Source organism: Melopsittacus undulatus, chromosome 8 (assembly GCF_012275295.1).
Source record: "Melopsittacus undulatus isolate bMelUnd1 chromosome 8, bMelUnd1.mat.Z, whole genome shotgun sequence".
NCBI classification, from domain to species: Eukaryota; Metazoa; Chordata; class Aves; order Psittaciformes; family Psittaculidae; genus Melopsittacus; species Melopsittacus undulatus.
Window position 1 is genome coordinate 17,991,608 of NC_047534.1, and position 17,736 is coordinate 18,009,343.

Consider the following 17,736-nt stretch of genomic DNA (forward strand, 5'->3'; position numbering starts at 1 on the left):
TGTGCTTTGCACTGAAAAGCAGGTGCAGAACATGCATGGCCACCACCAGGCATCTTCTCACCTCCTTCTGCCCTGCCAGTACCTTTAATACAGAGCAAGACGCAAGGCACAGAGGTTGTGTGTGCTCTGTAGGGAGCTGGGGCAGCCCAGGAGACTCTCCTGGGACCTCTGCATGGCACAGAGACATCTACCTAACAACTGAGGGAATATTTTCCACCCAAAGAATCCATCTCATGGTCCCCTCTTCATTTGTGACACAAGGGAAAATGTGAAGCAGCCAAGATGCGTGAATCACTGTCCCAAACAACATATAATGAACTCATAAAATCAAAGGCAGGGTTTGTTTCAACCCGTGCTGCCAGGGCTCCTTGGACATTGTCTGGAATGAATTTAAGTTGTTACAAAACTCTCTGTGTCTCTGTGTTTCTCCCCCAACCCTCCAACCCGTCTTTCTTCTCTTCCCACCTCATGCTCTGCTTTCCTATGAGATTCTTTCCCCTCCTTTCCCCCCCACCTTTCCTCTCTGTCTCCTGCCTTCATTCTCTCCCTGCTTGCCCTAGTCCCTCCTTCCCAACACTTTGCCCCAGCCCTTCCCCTCAGATCCCTGCTCCCCAGGCATCCCTGTGGCTGCCAGCCAGGTACCCCCACAGTTCCCAAACAGGCTCATTTCTAGGACAACTTCAAAGATGCAGCTATGCCAACAGACCCCCTGTGCTCTGCTCTGGTGGGATCTCAGCCCCAGGGCCATCAGCAGAGGCTGGGTGGAAAGGTGACCTTCCCCAATAGTACCTGGGGCTGGAGGAGTGCAGCCACAGAAGACCAGAGTAAACCCCACCACAAGCACTCCAGCCACATGTAGCCCCAGCAAATGCCATGCTGGGGCTCAGGGCAGGGATACCAGCCCAGGCCGGGGGCCACAGTGAGAGGCTTTGGCAGCCATGCTTAGGAAATGCCTGCACACCTCATTTGCCCTCTCAGTGCTCTACTTCACCACCGCTGGGAGCAGGGGCATTCTCCATGGTTTCCCCTGGGTGTGATGGTGTTGTCAGCAGCACAGACTTGATGGCAACATCAATTTCACTAGGTGGTCCTGCTCCTTCTGCTGCCTCCTAGAAATTGCCTCCATCCCTACAGGTCTGCCCATGTCCTGGCACTCCTAAAGAGGACAAGGAAGCAGGCACTTAAATCCCACCATGACTTCAAAAAGCCAGATTTAATTACATCACACAAGGTGCTAGTGTTGACAACGGGCTCTGGAGCAGCAGGCTGCTTGCAGAGACAGTGGGACACTGCCTAAGGCAAGCTTGGGCAGCAGCAGGTCCTGTTGCTTTGGAGACTTGGACTTGGCATCGCCATGTTGCGAGTCATGGTTCCAGCAGCAGGCTTGGAGCAAACCAAGGACCCCCTGTGCCATGTCCAATTGAGTGGCAGCAGCATGGCTCACGCTGCTGAGGCTTTCTGGACTCCCAGCCCAGATTTACCCAAACACTAAAGGCTGTATTGGTTTGGAGCAATCAAGACACAGGCCAAACCTCAAACCAGCCATGCCAGAGCCAGCCTAGCGAGCTGCTCCTGGCTCACACAGGGCAGCCTTCATCTGCCAGGCAGGTCTGTGGGCCTTTCCCTTGGTGTCCAGCTGGGAACACCCCTGCTGCACCCAGAGCTGTGCTCCTGTTGCAGCATCAGCAGCCACTTTCTGTGGAGAACAACAGCTCCTTCAACGCTGTGGATGAGGTGCTGTCCACCAGCCAGCATAGCTCAGATTCCTCCAGTGCACCAAGATGTTGCCCAGCTCCTCCACATCCCTACAGCAAGAGCAGGGGTGGTGGGCACCTGACTGGAGCTGGGAAATGAGGAGTAAGGTCCCCCGCAGATGCTGAGATACCTCATGAGGTTTAATATAAGAGCTGCTTGTGCTAAGGCCAAGTTTTGCTGCTGACTTCAGGCCTGTGGGCAGCATTTGCAAAGCAGCTCCCAAAGGTCATATGGGATGTTTTCCTGGAAAAACTGTTGCTCTGCATCCACATAACTCAGCTCCAGCAGAGCTGGTGCTGGGCAGCCGTTGTTTCCGGGAGATCCACCACACAGGGAGCGTGCTGGAGACCCCACGATCACAAGCGCGGACACCACACAACATCCTCCCACTGCTGACAACACAAACGTAGGTGCAAACTCCTCAGGGGACTGGCTTTTCCCGGGCCCACCCGCTCCCAAGGTGCCGGAGAGCCGGGGCTGGGACTGCAGAGGCGGGGGAACGGCACCACCTCGCGGCTGCTCTGCCGGGGATGTGCGCCCATCGCAGCCGCATCGGGCCTCTCACCCTGCCACCGCTCGCCCACGGAGCCGGGGATTCCTGGCTCGGGGAAGAGCAGGATGAGCTGCCTGCGGAGCTGCAGCTGGCTGCGGGGACAGAGGGTGGCGGTTGGGAAGTGATGCACATCTTCACTGTCCATTGCACCCTCTTCCCACGGCATCCTGCCGGTCCAAGATTGGGGAGGGAATCACACCAGCATCCCTCTGGTGAGCTGAAGCTCTGGTTCTGTGCCGGACCTGTGCAGTGTTCACATACAACATCCTCCGAGTGGGGTGAGCAGGATCAGAGTGGGGAAAAAAAACATGTAACATCCATCTGTGTTGGTGTTAAGTGCTGGATGTTGCACTTTGCTTTCCCAAGGCATTTTCATTGCACACCTTTCACACAGCAATCCCTATCCCCACTGGGGTCTGCCTCTCCTGTCTGCTTCTGCTTGGAAATGGGTATTTATGTCAGTGAGGAAATAGCTCATGTATAAATGATTCCTGAGCCCCAGATGCTCAGCTTTCCTCTGGGAGCTGAAGGCGATAGTGTGTGTCTGTCTGTGTCTCTGCCTGTGGCAACATCGTGCTGATTTTTACACAGCCTCATAGGGGCACCCAGACCTGAGAACCTCACCGTGAGCTGCCCCAGTGCCCCTCCTGGGTGGAAGAGAAGTGTGGTTAAGCACAGTGCAGCACTTCTGCTCCCCAGGGAAGGCCCACTGGGGCTGCCTCCATACCACCATGGTGCTCACACCCTGGGTGCTGCCTGTGCCTAGACACCAGGGTCTCTGACCATGTAGAGCAAGAGGAAGGAATCCTGCCAACTATACCAACTTGTCATTAAACGAGTGGTTTAAGGTCACTCCAAGCATGACCATCAAAGCAAGAGGGATTTTATTATGATTTTTAAAGGTACAACGTAACAGAATTTGATGCAAGATTCAGTCTATTACTTATTACATGGACCTGAATGTGCTATGGGGTTGGGTTTCTAGTGGTGAGCAGAAGGCTGGAGAGGACAAGACCCCCAAAGGCTGGTGAGTCACAGTTGAGTTCTGAGCCTCTGGTGTTATGCAGGAGTGGCAGGTTGCCTTCAGCAAAGCACACCTGGTGGCATGGGGTGTTTGTACTTCTCTGCATGCCCTGAGAAATCCATGTTTCAGTTCCTGGGGACCTGCACTCCAGAAAACACCGTGTGTGAGGACAGGCTCTGAACACAGGGTGGAAAGGGAGATGTGTCTGCCAGGAGGCTGCCAGCCCAGCACAGGTGGAAGTGGAAGCAAAGTGCCTTTGGAGAGTAAATGGCACAGAAAGAAGAGAAACATTATGGAATCAGTCTGAAGATGACCCAGTGGCTAAAATTGGCTCCTCTTCTTCCCCTGCAGTGGGTCAGGGGCCTATGGGACCAGCCAAAGGAAAGAGTCCTCCCTTGTCATAGAATCAGACTGGTTTGGGTTGGAAGGGACCTAAAAGCTTATCCAGTGCTAACTCCCTGCTGCAGGCAGGGACACTTTCCACCAGACCAGGTTGCTCCAAGCCCCATCCAACCTGGCCTTGAACACTGCCAGGGATGGGGCAGCCACAGCTTCTCTGGGCACCCTGTGCCAGCGCCTCAGCACCCTCACAGCGAAGAACTTCTGCATAAGAGCTCATCTCAGTCTCCCCTCTGTCAGGTTAAGGCTATTCCCCCTTGTCCTGTCCCTACAGGCCCATGTCCAAAGCCCCTCTCCAGGTTTCTTGTAGCCCCTTCAGGCACTGGAGCTGCTCTAAGGTCTCCCCTTAAGGAGCCTTCTCTTCTCCAGGCTGAACAAGCCCAGCTCTCTCAGCCTGGCTCCAGAGCAGAGCTGCTCCAGTCTCCTTCTCCAGTGAAAGATTAAATAAGGACTCGAGGAAGGTAGCACATGGGGTCTCTTCCCTGCCTGCCCGGCCACGAGGAAGGAGCCTGGGAACAAGAACCTCTGCCTCTTGGAGCCTTTCGTACCGGAGCACGGAGGATGAGAGGGGCTGGTGTTGCCGGTACGGGACCTTCTCCTCCCTCCGACGGGGCGGGGCAGCCCGGCAGGGGGCGAGCGAGGGCCGCAAACAGCGAACAGCGACAGCACCGGGACCAGCACCGGCACCGGAACTGGTTGTGAGAGGCCGGCCGGGCGGTGGCGGGCAGGGGCGAGAGGCACGTACCGGGGGAAAGAGGGAGGGAGGGAGAGCTGGGGCGGTGCGGCCCGGAGGAGAGGGAGTCCGGGGAGACCTGCCCACGGCATCTTGGCATCAGAGGAGTTACAAGAAGGATGGAGAGGGGCTTTGAACAAGGGCCTGTAGGGACAGGACAAGGGGGAATGGCTTTAACCTGACAGAGGGGAGACTGAGATGAGCTCTTAGGCAGAAGTTCTTCCCTGTGAGGGTGCTGAGGTGCTGGCACAGGGTGCCCAGAGAAGCTGTGGCTGCCCCATCCCTGGCAGTGTTCAAGGCCAGGTTGGATGGGGCTTGGAGCAACCTGGTCTGGTGGAAGGTGTCCCTGCCTGTGGCAGGGGGTTGGAACTGGATGAGCTTTAAGGTCCCTTCCAACCCGAACCAGTCTGGGATTCTCTGTATCTGCCTCTGCTGACTCAGCACCAGACACACAGCTTGTGCATCTCTGTGTCCTTCCAGCAATCCTCCGTTAAATGAGCATCCTGTCTGGCACCAGATGTTGGGCCTTCACGTGGCTTTGAGAAGCAGGAGCAGATGCATATGTAGAATGGGAGCTTGTAGAGCTGCCTGCAGACACCGGGATGACAGAAAACACAGTGCATTTGCCCTCTCCTCCTCCCAGTCCTCACAGTTCAGTCCAGGAATGCAGTGAGCATTGGGAACACGGTTCCTGGTAATGCTGGCAAACCAAGAGACACCCAGCAGAGTCTCAGCCATCTGATTCCTACCGCAGTTGGTGTTCCATCCCTGCTGATGTCCTCAGCAGCCCCCTGTTTGCCAAACCCATATTCATATTTTTCTCTTGGGCTCTCCACCCTGCAAAGGGGTTATGCAGCAAACAGTGGAAATGAGGAACCAGGAAACAGCTTCTACCCTTCTCAGGTGGGGTTTAACTGATGTGAGGCCTGTAGACATCAGTTCCAGGATTTCCCTGTATGGTAGCCAGCACCTCTAATATCATGTTTAGGATTCAGGATGGAAATAGATGAGTGTGAAAAGCGTAGCTATGGGGCTGTGGTGACACAGCACCACTGTGGAGCAGCCAGGCCAGGCCAGCTCAGCATCACAGCTCATATTTATGGTAGTCCTTGTGCTTTCTGGTGAGGAAAATGCCTTCAGGACCATCCATGGGACAATTCCTTCTTTGTGCCAGCTCACGATCTTTGAGCTGAGTACAATGGAGCTTTTGCCCCATTGCCTTGGTCATCCCAGCTGTTCCCAGCCCCATGCACAAAGTCTCACACTTTCCTGACAATCACTGCCCTCGCTGTGGCCCTTCACAAACACACACTGGCCCTGCACTTGCTTTTCCATTGGGATCTGCATCTGGGCTGCTGGGGCTTTGCTGCTTATGGCTTGGCCTTCTGACTCTCCAAATGCACACTTGTGGCATCAGATTTACATACCCCTAAGGTTCCCCTGTCTGCAGTCCGGGTCTCCTCTGCCCTGTCACCTGGTGGCTTTGTGCTTGTTTATCCATACCCCTGCTGCTGGAGTAGTGAGAAAATATGCTTTGTGCAATGCGGCTGACAGCAGCAAACAGCAATTTCCCTGGGATTTGAGGCCAGCTGGGGTCTCGTCCTTCAGCAAGCATCTGCCAGATGAATGGGGAGAGGCTTCTTCTGCAACTTGCTGCACTGGAGCAGCAGGATGTGGGGACCAGGGGTCTCCTCCATAACTAGGGGTCCTCGAGTCTGGGGTGATGCTGGTGATGCCTTGAATATAATGGGTGAGCACCGTTTGGGCACCTTTCCCTTCTCACCACCTCTGGTACCCTTCTTGGTCCTCACAAGGGCATCCATGGGAAGGATGTACTCCATGCCAAGCTAGGAGATGTGGGGGGTGCAGTGCTGTGAACACAACCCTAGTGAACGAGGGGATCCAGGTCCAGGTTTTCTGCTCTCCTCCGCTGCCTCACACAACTGCTGATTAGATTAGTTTCACCTTTTTCCTGCCCCACTCGAAGGTGGCCAGGGATGAATGGGGTGGTCAGACTCCCCCCTGGGGAAGCCCGGAGGCAGCAGGGATGAGTAGCCTCTCGCAGTCGGTTCCCTATTTCTGTCTTCCCTGCGAGCAAAGATTGGTGCTGGTGTAGCAGTACCAGCACCGCAAACTGGAGCAGAAGCTCCACTCTCCTACTCCTTTGTAAGAGAAGGCTGCTCCGGCCTGGTAAATCCCTCATTTCTTCTGCTTTGGGAAGCCCAGGGAGGATTATCTGCGGCACTGGCTGAGCCCTTGGCGTCCGGGGCCGCAGCGGCGATGGGCCCATTCCGGGCAGAACTCCCGGGTGGTGGCGGGGCTGGAGCAGGCGGCAGGTGGGAGCCCGCCCCGCACGGTGCCCCGACGGGGAGGGTTGTCCCCCGGCGGGGCGGCCCTTTCCTCCCCGCCCGGCCAGCTTCGATGCCGGCCCCTTCCCGCTCCGGTCCCGGCGGGGCGGCGGCGGAGGGCGGAGGCAGGGCGGGCAGCGCAGCGGCGGGCGGTGCGCACACACACACACACCTCCCTGCATGTGATTAAATGGCTCGAAATCTGCTTCTGATTTCCTCGGGGAGGTGACTTTTCCCTTCTTTTCAACCCGGGATTTATTAGAGCCTTTTTACTCCGCTCCCAGGCAGCGGTCGCGGCTCAGTTCCTCCACTTCTTGCTTTTCTTTTTATCTCTTTCTCTATATATATAGATATATTCACATATATATATTAATTTTATTGGGTGTTTTTCCCTTTCCTCTACCTTTCTCCCTCTCTCTCGCAGCCGGAGCAGCGGCTGGCGGTGCGGTGGAGTGGGCAGGAGTGCGGCCGGCTGCGGGCACGGCGCTGGGGACCCGCCCGCACTGCCGGGAGCAGCCCTCCCTCTTCGCACTATTTCACTTTATTTTGCTTTCTCTTTCCCCACCTTCCTTGGCAATTTGTTATTATTGCTGGGTTGGGGTTTTTTCGGGGAGGGGTCTATTTTTTTTTGTTTTTTTTGGGGGGGGTCCTTTTTCTTTCTTTTTTTGGGGGGGAGGGTGTGGGCTGTTTTTGGGGTGGTTTGGGGTTTTTTTGCCCCCTTTTTCCTGTGCTGCGATCAGCCAAGGGAAGGGGAAGCTGTCCCACGCCGCCCGCCCCCCTGCTGTTGCGGCCCCGGCTCCTCTCGCTCCTGGACCTGCTGCCCGGACTGACGCTGCTACCTGCCCGCCCGGGGTAAGCTGCTCTTCCAACTTCCCGGCCGAGCGGCTTCTGCTCTGCTCCCCACCGCTCCCTCCTTCGCTGCCTTTTATTCCTCCCTCTTCCCCCCCCTCGCCCCCCCTCCCTCCCTTTATTTCCCTTTCCATCCTTTCACCGCTACTAACGGGACCTCCCCACGGTGGGGCTGCGGGTGCCGCCCGCCCGCTCGCAGCCGGGCACGGCCCCGGTACCTCCGGCAGCCGCCGCTCCGCTCGGTTCGCTGCCGCCGCGCCGGCCGGGACACGCGGGGCGCCTGGCGCTGCACGGAGGCCCGCGGTGTCTGATCCCCTTCCCGCTTCTGCGAGGCTGCCGGGGGGACCCGGTGCGGGAGCGCTGCCAGGCGCTGGCTGCAGTGCCCGGGCATGGGGCACGCACGTGCTGCCCGCAGCGCCTGCGCGAGGCCTTCACCCGCTCCAAAGGTCCCCACCAGCACAAAGCCACTGGGCACCTTGGTAGTGTGTCCTCATCCTTGCACCAGCCCAGGCTTGGGGTTATCGCTGGTCCCTTTCTGACACTGCTGCCCCAGGGAGACACCTCCGCAGGGCAGCGCAGAGCTGGGCTTCCCTGTGGAAACAGCTCCTGCTGTGCTGCAGTCCTGGGGCCACGCTGAGACCCCTTCGCACTCCCAGCACCCTGCCCCACATGAGGTCACACAGCTCCAGCCAGGGCATGTGGAGCGGGTGTTGGCACAGAGAGAAGGGATGTTGGGAGTTTCTGCTTTTCTGTCTTGGCGTTGCTGAACCCTCGTTTCTTCAAAGCGCTGTCCCTCCTGCAGCTTCCTGGCCCACCAGGGAGTGGGTGGGTGGAAATACCTTTCCTGGGATAAGGAATAACTGGTGTGATGGGGGATGTGGTGCTCAGCAGTCTGCTGCCTCGTTTGGCTCTTGCTGAGCAGGTAGGTGAGGAAGGCCCTGTGGGGAGGAGCCAGAGCTTGTGGGTCCTGCTAGCTGGATGCTCATCTAGGAAGTGTTTGTGCATGGGCTCTCCTCTATCTGATGAGGGGCTGAGCATTCCCACCTCCGACCATGCCATTTGTTTCAGACCTGAGATGATACTGAGCGTAAACCTGGATGTGCCAACCCTGGACATGGAAATGACACAGATCCTTCTTCCCCGGCTGAGTTCACTATTACCCACCCTCAAAGCCATGAGAGGCTGGAGCTCCCTGCAACCAGTGCAGCAGGAATGTGGCTTAAGCTGTGCTCCAAAACCACCCTCCAAGGCATTTGGATGGATGGATAGCAACTCTTTTTGTTGTTTTCTTTTTTTAAAATTATTATTATTTTTTTGTTTGGTTTTGGCTTTTTTTTTTCTCTCTAGCAATATCCTATTTATAAAACAGAGGGAGCTGGTGTGCTGCTCTGACCACCTGGTTGGAGCAAGCTGGTGAGGGGACAGAAGGTTCTGTGGTCAAAGCGCAGGATGGGCTGTGGGGGTCCCAACATCCCTTCCTCCTCTGCCTATACATGGAACAAGGGCGAGTTGGTCCCTGCAGAGCAGGGGGCAGGTGTAATGCTGGGCTGGGAAGGAGCCAAGGTGAGTCTTCAGCCTAGAGAAGAAAGAAGCTGAGCCCAGGGATGCAGCTGAGCACACTGTGTCCTGAAGCAAGGAGCCCACCAAAACTGCAAGCTGCTAGGAGTCTGGGCTGAGGAAGGTTGCTGCTGCTCCTTGGCGTGAGAACACGGTGTCTTCAGCCTGAGCTGGCTGGAACAGAGGCCTCGCCTGGGGTGGCAGCTGGTGGTGTGGGTCTGAGCAGGGTTTCCCAGCCTGGAAGGAGGTGAGCATCGGCACAGACCTTGGGGCACACACTGAGATGGCTTCGACTTCCTTTGGCAGAGAAGAGGCCGCCATGCTGAGGGAGTCCATTGCACCTCTGCCTTCTGTTACCCCACCCTGTTAGTCAGGCCCTGCTCCATAAGGAAGCAATTATTTTGTGCCCCCACGAGCCCCTCCCTGAGCCTGCGCAGGACACTTGCGCTCCATATGGAAACGCGACAGATTTTCCATATTCCGCTTTGCCCTGTGATGTTGAAAAATATACGTGACAGCCTCTTCCAAAGGCTGCAGACTTGGCTGGCACTCAAGCAACAACAGGCTGTGGGACACCAGGGGCATGAAATATCCTACCAACAGCCAGAGAGGGGGTAAAACAAAAAAGCTAAAGCTGAGATGTCAAAGTGCAGCGTGTTTCCGGCCCGATTGTCGTGAGCCATATTCGACCTGATGTGAGAGATCTTTCAAAGCCAGCCAAATGCTGTCATCTCTGAATGCCATTTTAAATATTCATCCAGACTATTTTCAACATCTGTGCCCGGCATGTTGTGAAAAGGCAACAAGGGACGTTATGGAAACCAGATCACTGTATTCCCGTATGGAGGAGTGGAAAGGGGTTGAAGCAATGAGGATGTCTAGGCTGGGACCATGCAAGTCCTGTGCATCTGCTGGGAGCTGGGAAAACCCTCTGCACCTCCAGGGATGCTCCTGGGGACCACATGGCATGGCAGGATTGTGCAATGGGTTCAGGGAGCTGGGGTGGGATTAGAGTTGGGTGAAGCTACAAGTCAAGCAGTAATGGAGGTTAACAGGGTAGCAACGAGGCAGCTGTGTCTTCTGCTCCTGCAGGGCTCCAGATGCCTCCTTGAGCCAATGTTGTGTTGAGAGCACAAGGAGGAGATCCCCAGCCTGTGCTGGCTGAAGGATGCAAGAGTGTTTCAGCAAAAGGGATTCAGCTCCACAGCATATAGATGATTCCATGCTGAAATCTCTGCTCCCAGGAGCAGGACCATCTGTCCCTAGGGCTGCTGGCCAGGAGAGCAGGAGCAGGGCATCCCACGGGGACTCTCCTTCCCATGGCCCATGTGACTTACAAGCTACCAAAATGGGTGAGCAGGGATGGATGTGAACATCCAGCCTTTGACAGCTCTGTGCACATGGTGGAGTAGCCTGGGGACTGTTTGCTTCATGGTGGATTTCTTTTTGGTTTTTTTATTCTTTTTGGTTGTTTTCGATAACCCAGGGAATCTGGGCTCTGTTTCTGCCTTTTGTAACGTCAGGCCTCAGCTAATTCAAGCCAGGCCAGATTCTGACCACAGGTATGCCAGTGTAAATTTGAATGGAGTCGCTTACGTCTTGGTTTGGCGTGATGTGAATGGAGTTACTGCTGGATGATGCCAAAGGGCTGAGGTCAGAATCTGGCCCATCCTTTCTTGCGTGCAATGTAATTTGTGGGTGTCTCCTGGCACTGCTGAGGTATCATATGGCTTGTGTAATGCTGGCTCCAGCCTGCCAGGGAGCATCATGATACCTAGTGCCGGAGGTGCCGGCTGTGGGAGGATGCTGCTGTGTAATTGCCCACGTGAGATGCATGGACCCTGGGGAGGAGGGGCTGAAAGCCAGAGGGTCTGTGCAGAGTGATCGGCTCTGTGGATGCGGATCCATATGCTGCTGGAAGCTTCTGATGTTTAAATATCAGAAGAGAGGAGGAGCCTGTAGAGCAAAGCGAAGCATCTTCTTGGTGCCATTAGCTGCGTCCCAGGTGGGCACTGGTTGTTCCATTAGTGGCTGGGAAGGCAATCAGCATTCCGTGCCACATCCCTCCGGCCTCTCACCACCACGTGTGCTCCCTCCTGCTGGAAAGCCAAGCCCAATCCCAACATCTTGGCTGCGTGGGGTTTTTCCTTTCATTTTAAATACTTCTCAGTTGTGTTTTTCGTCCCAGCAACACATGGAATGATTTATCCATGGCCAGAGCACAGCTTGGTCCTGATGAGTTCTGCTGGTTGGGTGGGGGGATGGAGCATCCCCCAGCTAGCATCAGTGTGGTGGGTGGGGAACTGGTGCCTGTGGATGGGATGGAAGTGGTGGGGACCTGGGGATCCCGACAACTTCCCAAAATGGGTCCTGTTCATGGAGCTGGAGCAGATCTGCAGTGGGTCACTCCAACAGCATAGGTAGCGGGGATGTCCTCATTAGAAAGGGCTCATGATGAGGTGGGAATGTGCAAGTTCTGTAGCAGGTACATCCTGGTTAAGGCACATGCTCTGGTTGTTTGGGCTTGGCTACAGTTTCTCTGAGATCATCATTCTTCTTCTGCTTTGGGTCCCCTCCTGTCCCCCCATTTGCCCCTCTGCTCAGAGCTGCTGGTGGGCTTTACTGGGGATGGCACCCTGCAGGGGTGTGCAGTCCTCATCAGCTCTGTTCAGGTACTTTGGATCTAGTTGCCAGATCCCCTCAAGTGCTCAGGTGCTCTGTGCCTTGCCTGGGTGTTCCTCTGCCCGCTGCTCCCTGGCTGTGCCATGCCATGAGGAGTTTTTTGGTGCCCTGGGTGGATGGGTGGCTCTGTCCCTACCCTGTGCTAGCACCAGGGACCTTGTCCCTGTGATGTGGCACCTCGTGGATTCCAGGCACCCCCATCTTGACCATGTAAGACCACACGCTTTCCTCGGGTGCTGCCAACACCCCATGCACGAGAGGAGAGACACAGCCCATTGAGCTGTGCCAGTGGTGTTTGGAAGGACCTGTGGGAGCCATGCAGGACCACGGCAGGAAGGAAGCACCATTTCCTGCCCTTTCTCATGGCTTTCACTGTCCGTGCTGGTTGCTCAGCTTTAGCCATCCCTGCCCTATAAGCCCAGGTTTTGGGCAGCAGGGCTCAGCAGATGGCAGAGCAGTGCTTGGGCTGCTCACACCTTCCCACTCAGCTTTAATTGGAGAAGGCTGCTCTTGTGCCACAAAGGTCCTGGGATCAAATCTGCCTAATAACCTCCTTCCCTCCCCACCCAATGTCATTCCACTTAATCCTGTAATTACCTCTGCAAAGCTGCTACAGCCCCTAGTCTGTTGAGTGGTGACCCTAGGCCCACTGTAGGCACCAGCATCCATATCTGGGGATTCTGTTCTTTTTCCCCTGGCTCACCTGTATTTGCCTCATGCATTCCATTTTGGGGACCAAGCACCCACTTGATGGGTAGACATACAGAGCTCTGGAGCCTGGCATTGCTCTCAGCAGCACTGCTTCTGGGGAAGATGATGGGAAGGGGAACCCAGGGCGGGCTGGAGCAGCACCCTGACAAACCTCCCACAAGGCAGGGAAATGCTGAGAACACTTGGGAAGCGTGTTGCTGTACAGAGCAGGGATGTGGAGGCGCTGGATGCAGTAGCTGGTTCTTTCCTTTCTAAAGCACTTGTGAAGCGCTGCGACAGCATGACTTCTTTCCAAGATGCATGGCTGTTAGTGTTCCTGAGCGGAGGAGGGAGGAAATTGCCCACCTCAGAAATGCAGCTGCTTCTGGGGAGGAGCTGGGAGCGGAGTCGCTTCCTCAGGAAGGGTGAGCCCTGTGGTGCTGCTGGTGGCCACCTGAGAGCCTTGCCGGGGACACCACTTGGGTGCTGTCACTGGGAGCTGCACTCCTTGTGCTGGATTTGTGCCAACAGGCTTGTCCCATTTCTTAGAATCCCAGAATCCCATACTGGTTTGGGTTGGAAAGGACCTTAAGATCATCCAGTTCCAACCCCCTGCCATAGGCAGGGACACCTTCCACTAGACCAGGCTGCTCCAAGCCCCATCCAACCTGTCCTTGAACACTGCCAGGGATGGGACGTTTCTCCTTCCTCAGTCAGCACCATCTCTGTTTGCGCTGAACCCAGGGGAAGTGAAGATGGGAAGTGGAAAGCAGGGAAAGATAGGGTCCTGGGAGAGAAATCCCCACTGTAAGGCCTCCCCGGCAGCTTGCTGGCAGTGCAGGGTCATGCTGAATATACATAAGAGGAGCATGCTGCGCTTCTCTCTGATACAAGGTGGGGCCCACAGAGCCCAGTGGCCCCAGCTCTCTTTCAGCAGGATAATGGGGTGAGTCGGGCACGGAGCGCATGTCTGTGTGTGGTCTCATGGATGATAATGATTTCCATTCCTGCCCTGCCTCCACAGCACCAATGAGCCAGCACTGGCTCCCTGCAGGAGCAGAGCCCCAAAGATTGCCCACTGAACCTCTGGGTCTTGCACCATGCTACAGCAGGCAGGACAGACTGAGCTTCCCATTGGATGGGGAGGATGGGTAGGAGATGCTTGTTCCCTTAAGTGCCCCAAAAGAAGTGGTCACCCCAGTCTGAGCCCTAGACCTGCTGCCCCAACCCTGCTCATAACACCTTCACCACTGGGCTCTTCCCTTGCCACCACTGGGTGCGGGTGCTGTCTCTCTCCTCTGGGCAGGGGTTTTGGGGTTTCTTTCTACCTTTGTGTCTTACAAGGAATTAAAAGGCCTTTGCAGGTGGCACACTGAGCATGGCCCTACTCCTGTCATCCTGCTACCATGTAGCAGAAGAGATGGTGTGTGCCTTGTTTGATACACCCAAGTCCCCTTGGAGTGGACTGATGCAGATTCTAGGGCATCCCAGGGCGTTTATCCTCTCTTCTGATAGGGTTGTGCTGGTCCCATGTGCTGCCATGGTGTTGGTGGGATGGGAGGCAGTGGTGGCTGCACCCAGCCGGGTCCCCTCTGTGGGGTGTGTGGTTGGATGTCATGATGGGTGAGCTGCAGCATCACAAGACTGAAAGGCCATGCTGGCCTCTGCAAGTATGTGCATTGTCAGGTAGTACTGCCATTGCAGGGAGGGTCCAGTGCTGTGGGCTGGCAGGGGCTCCTGTTCACTGCCTGCTGCTCTGCACTAGGCTGGTGCTGGGGATGGTTCCATCAGGGTCGTATTGAGAGGTTAACCAGAGGCTGTCTTCATTCAGCAGTTCCCAGGCAGGCAGATGCTGGGGAGTTTGGAGAAACCATGGCTTCACCTCCTGCCCTGGAAGCAGCTGCCTCCAGTGGGGATGCTGTTCACTGCCTTGTGCTTGAGACACGGTGCTTCCTCCACTGTGGTGATAGCCACATCCCTGATACCCCTTCTGTTCCTGACACTCCTAAGGGGTTGTCAGTGCTCTGGGCACCCCAGAGACAGTATCCCTCATCTTGGGCTGCCATGTCCCCAAAGGGCTCTGTAGTGCTGCCACAGTGAGGGACATGCTGCCTGGGTGATGCAAAGACCACCAAAGGAGCCGCTGGCTTTTCAGCAGGCAGCATCTCCTTTTCCATCAGCAGATTAAGCAGTGAGAGAGCAGCGTGGAGGTGGCAGGGCCAAGATTTGTCCTGAGGAAGATGTCTAGGGATGGGCTGAGACCCCTGTCCCTGGTCCCTCCTCACGGGGCATGCGTGAGCTCTGACACTGGCTGCCTGCCTGAGTGTGGCTGGGAAGAGAGGAGCTTCCCCCATTAGTTGTTTGGCAGCTGGACAGAGACAGCTTCCTTCCAAAGCCATGCTCCTTGGTGGTTTTTTGCAAAAGGGAATAAGGCAAAAATACCCAAACACCTGCATCATTTGGAATGGGCTGTCCCCTGCCAGGCTTCTTAGGCCAAGGGGACAGACAGACAGGCCAGGGTGGTGCTGGGGGCTGTAGATGGGGAGCAGATCATCTGCTGTGCTTGTGTCGTGCTGTTGCCGCAGGGCTTCATTCTTTGAGTGAAGCACAGAATCCAAGTCACGCAGAATCTCAGGCTGGTTTGGGTTGGGAGCAATGTTAAAGCTCATTCAGTTCCAATCCCCTGCCACCGGCAGGGACACCTTCCACCAGACCAGGTTGCTCCAAGCCCCTGTGTTCAACATTGCCTTGAACACTGCCAGGGATGGGGCAGCCACAGCTTCTCTGGGCACCCTGTGCCAGCGCCTCAGCACCCTCACAGGGAAGAGCTTCTGCCTAAGAGCTCATCTCAATCTCCCCTCTGTCAGGTTAAAGCCATTCCCCCTTGTCCTGTCCCTACAGGCACTTGTGAATAGTGAATAATGAAGCAAGTGTAGGTTATACTGTTTAAAACCTATTACACTATTTCCCTGTTGATCAAAAATCCCCATTTGATCTGCACTGCTGTTTGGGTATGAAATGTGTTTTCATAGCAACAATCTAGTGGTTGCAACAGGTTATGGTGAAAGTGCAGAGGACCCTAAATCTCCCCTGAGGAGTCACAGGTGAGCTACACCAGTGCACCTCAAGATTTTCTGTCAGGTGTTCGCAAGCACCTTCAAGCTGATTTTAATCCAAAATCACATCAAATGTTGCTGGTGAGCATTGTCCAAGTTTATCAGCTACCACCAACTGAACGTTCAAGTATTTACTTTATGACTTTCCTCTAGATTCTATCAGTCACTGCAAAACTTTTGGAGAAGACACTTGAATGTGGACAATGATGGTCTTTACCTTTCCCTTCATTAACAGACAGGCCAGTCCCAGACCTGGGTTTCTGGGGGTGAGGCCAAAATAACCTTCTTTTGCCAGTGGGAAAACTCAGGCAGTTTAGTGGTGGGATTTGGAAGAGATCTAGCATCTGGTTCAGGAAAGCTACCATGTCCAAGGCTACTGGGATGTTGCTTGGGCTGTGGCACAGCAAGGAAAGTGGTGCTAGACCCAAAGCCTTCATCCTGGTGAGCTCCTGCCTGTTGTAAAATGCCCCAAGGTGTTTTCACTGGTGCTCATTTCTCCCATGCTGGCAGGAGCTGTTCTGGACTGTGGTTGGGTGACTTGGGTTTGCAGCTGCTGCCACAGCTGAAAGGTCTCCCCAGCTCTTGCCTACCTCCCATCCTTGGTATTTTGCTCCTGCTGATGAGCAGCAAGGGATAAGTGTGGATAAGTAATCACCTCCCTGCTGCACTACCAGGAGGCTACGTCAGTAAGTGTGCGGTGGGAAGGTGAGCACAGGTTGAGAGGCAGACATGGGGGTGTTCTCCATCCCTTACCAGCCTCCTGCATGAGCAGTGCTGCAGTTGTGCTGCTCATGGCAGAGCTGCAGGAGCCATTCTCTCTCTTTGCTGTCCACCCAGGGAGGAGCCACTTCCCTCGCCCGGGAGGATGGAGGTCCTGCAGCTCCTGCGCCTGCTCCTCACCACTGCCATGCTGGGCCTCTCCCAGACTGTGAACCCCTTCGTGGCCCAGCAGACCCTTCCGGACCCTTGCTACGATGAAAGTGGTGCTCCTCGTCGCTGCATCCCTGAATTCGTCAATGCTGCCTTTGGGAAGGAGGTCCAAGCCTCCAGCACGTGTGGGAAGCCCCCAACACGGCATTGCAACGCCTCGGACCCACGCCGAGCCCACCCGCCTGCCTACCTGACCGACCTCAACACCGCATCCAATATGACATGCTGGCGCTCTGAGACCCTCCACTACTCACCTCAGAATGTCACCCTCACCCTCTCCCTCGGCAAGAAGTTTGAGGTGGTCTATGTCAGTCTCCAGTTCTGCTCTCCCCGGCCAGAATCCACCGCCATCCTCAAGTCCATGGACTACGGCAAGACCTGGGTGCCATACCAGTACTACTCCTCCCAGTGCCGTAAGATCTACGGCAAGCCCAGCAAAGCCACTGTCACCAAGCAGAATGAGCAGGAGGCCCTCTGCACTGATGGCCTCACCGACCTCTACCCACTCACCGGCGGGCTCATCGCCTTCAGCACCCTTGATGGGCGACCCTCTGCTCAGGACTTCGACAGCAGCCCTGTGCTCCAGGACTGGGTGACGGCCACCGACATCCGTGTGGTCTTCAGCCGCCCGCACCTCTTCCGTGACCTGGGCAGCCGGGATGCTGCGGAGGACGAGGGGGGCACCAGCTCCACCCCGTATTACTATGCAGTAGGGGAGTTGCAGGTCGGTGGGCGCTGCAAGTGCAATGGGCATGCGGCACGCTGTGTGAAGGACAAGGAGCAGAAGCTGGTGTGTGACTGCAAGCACAACACTGAGGGGCCCGAGTGCGACCGTTGCAAGCCCTTCCACTATGATCGACCCTGGCAGCGAGCCACAGCTCGTGAGGCCAATGAGTGTCTGGGTGAGTGAGATTTCATTTTTCACTTACATTTTTTACAGGGTTGAAGCCCTTAAATGGGTTGTTGGGGGAGGAAGGGATGGGTGCCGAGCCAGGTGATAAAGCGCGCTTGTCCAGAGGTACTGGGGAACATACCCCTCCCTGGAGAGCTTGGAAAGGCTCAAGCATCTGCCCTGTCTCTGCTGAGCTGAGACTTTCCCA

General features: G+C 55.8%; 1 protein-coding gene across 1 annotated transcript in view; it reads left to right on the forward strand.

The window, feature by feature from the left end:
• The first annotated feature begins 7,524 nt into the window (after nt 1-7,524).
• Nucleotides 7,525-17,736, forward strand: part of NTN3 (netrin 3) — a 31,343-nt gene continuing 21,131 nt past the window's right edge. The window contains exons 1-2 of the mRNA XM_005150663.4: nt 7,525-7,664; nt 16,544-17,538. Of these exons, the coding sequence (XP_005150720.2) occupies nt 16,572-17,538 (967 nt within the window). The 5' untranslated portion in view covers nt 7,525-7,664; nt 16,544-16,571. The remainder of the gene's footprint in view (nt 7,665-16,543; nt 17,539-17,736) is intronic.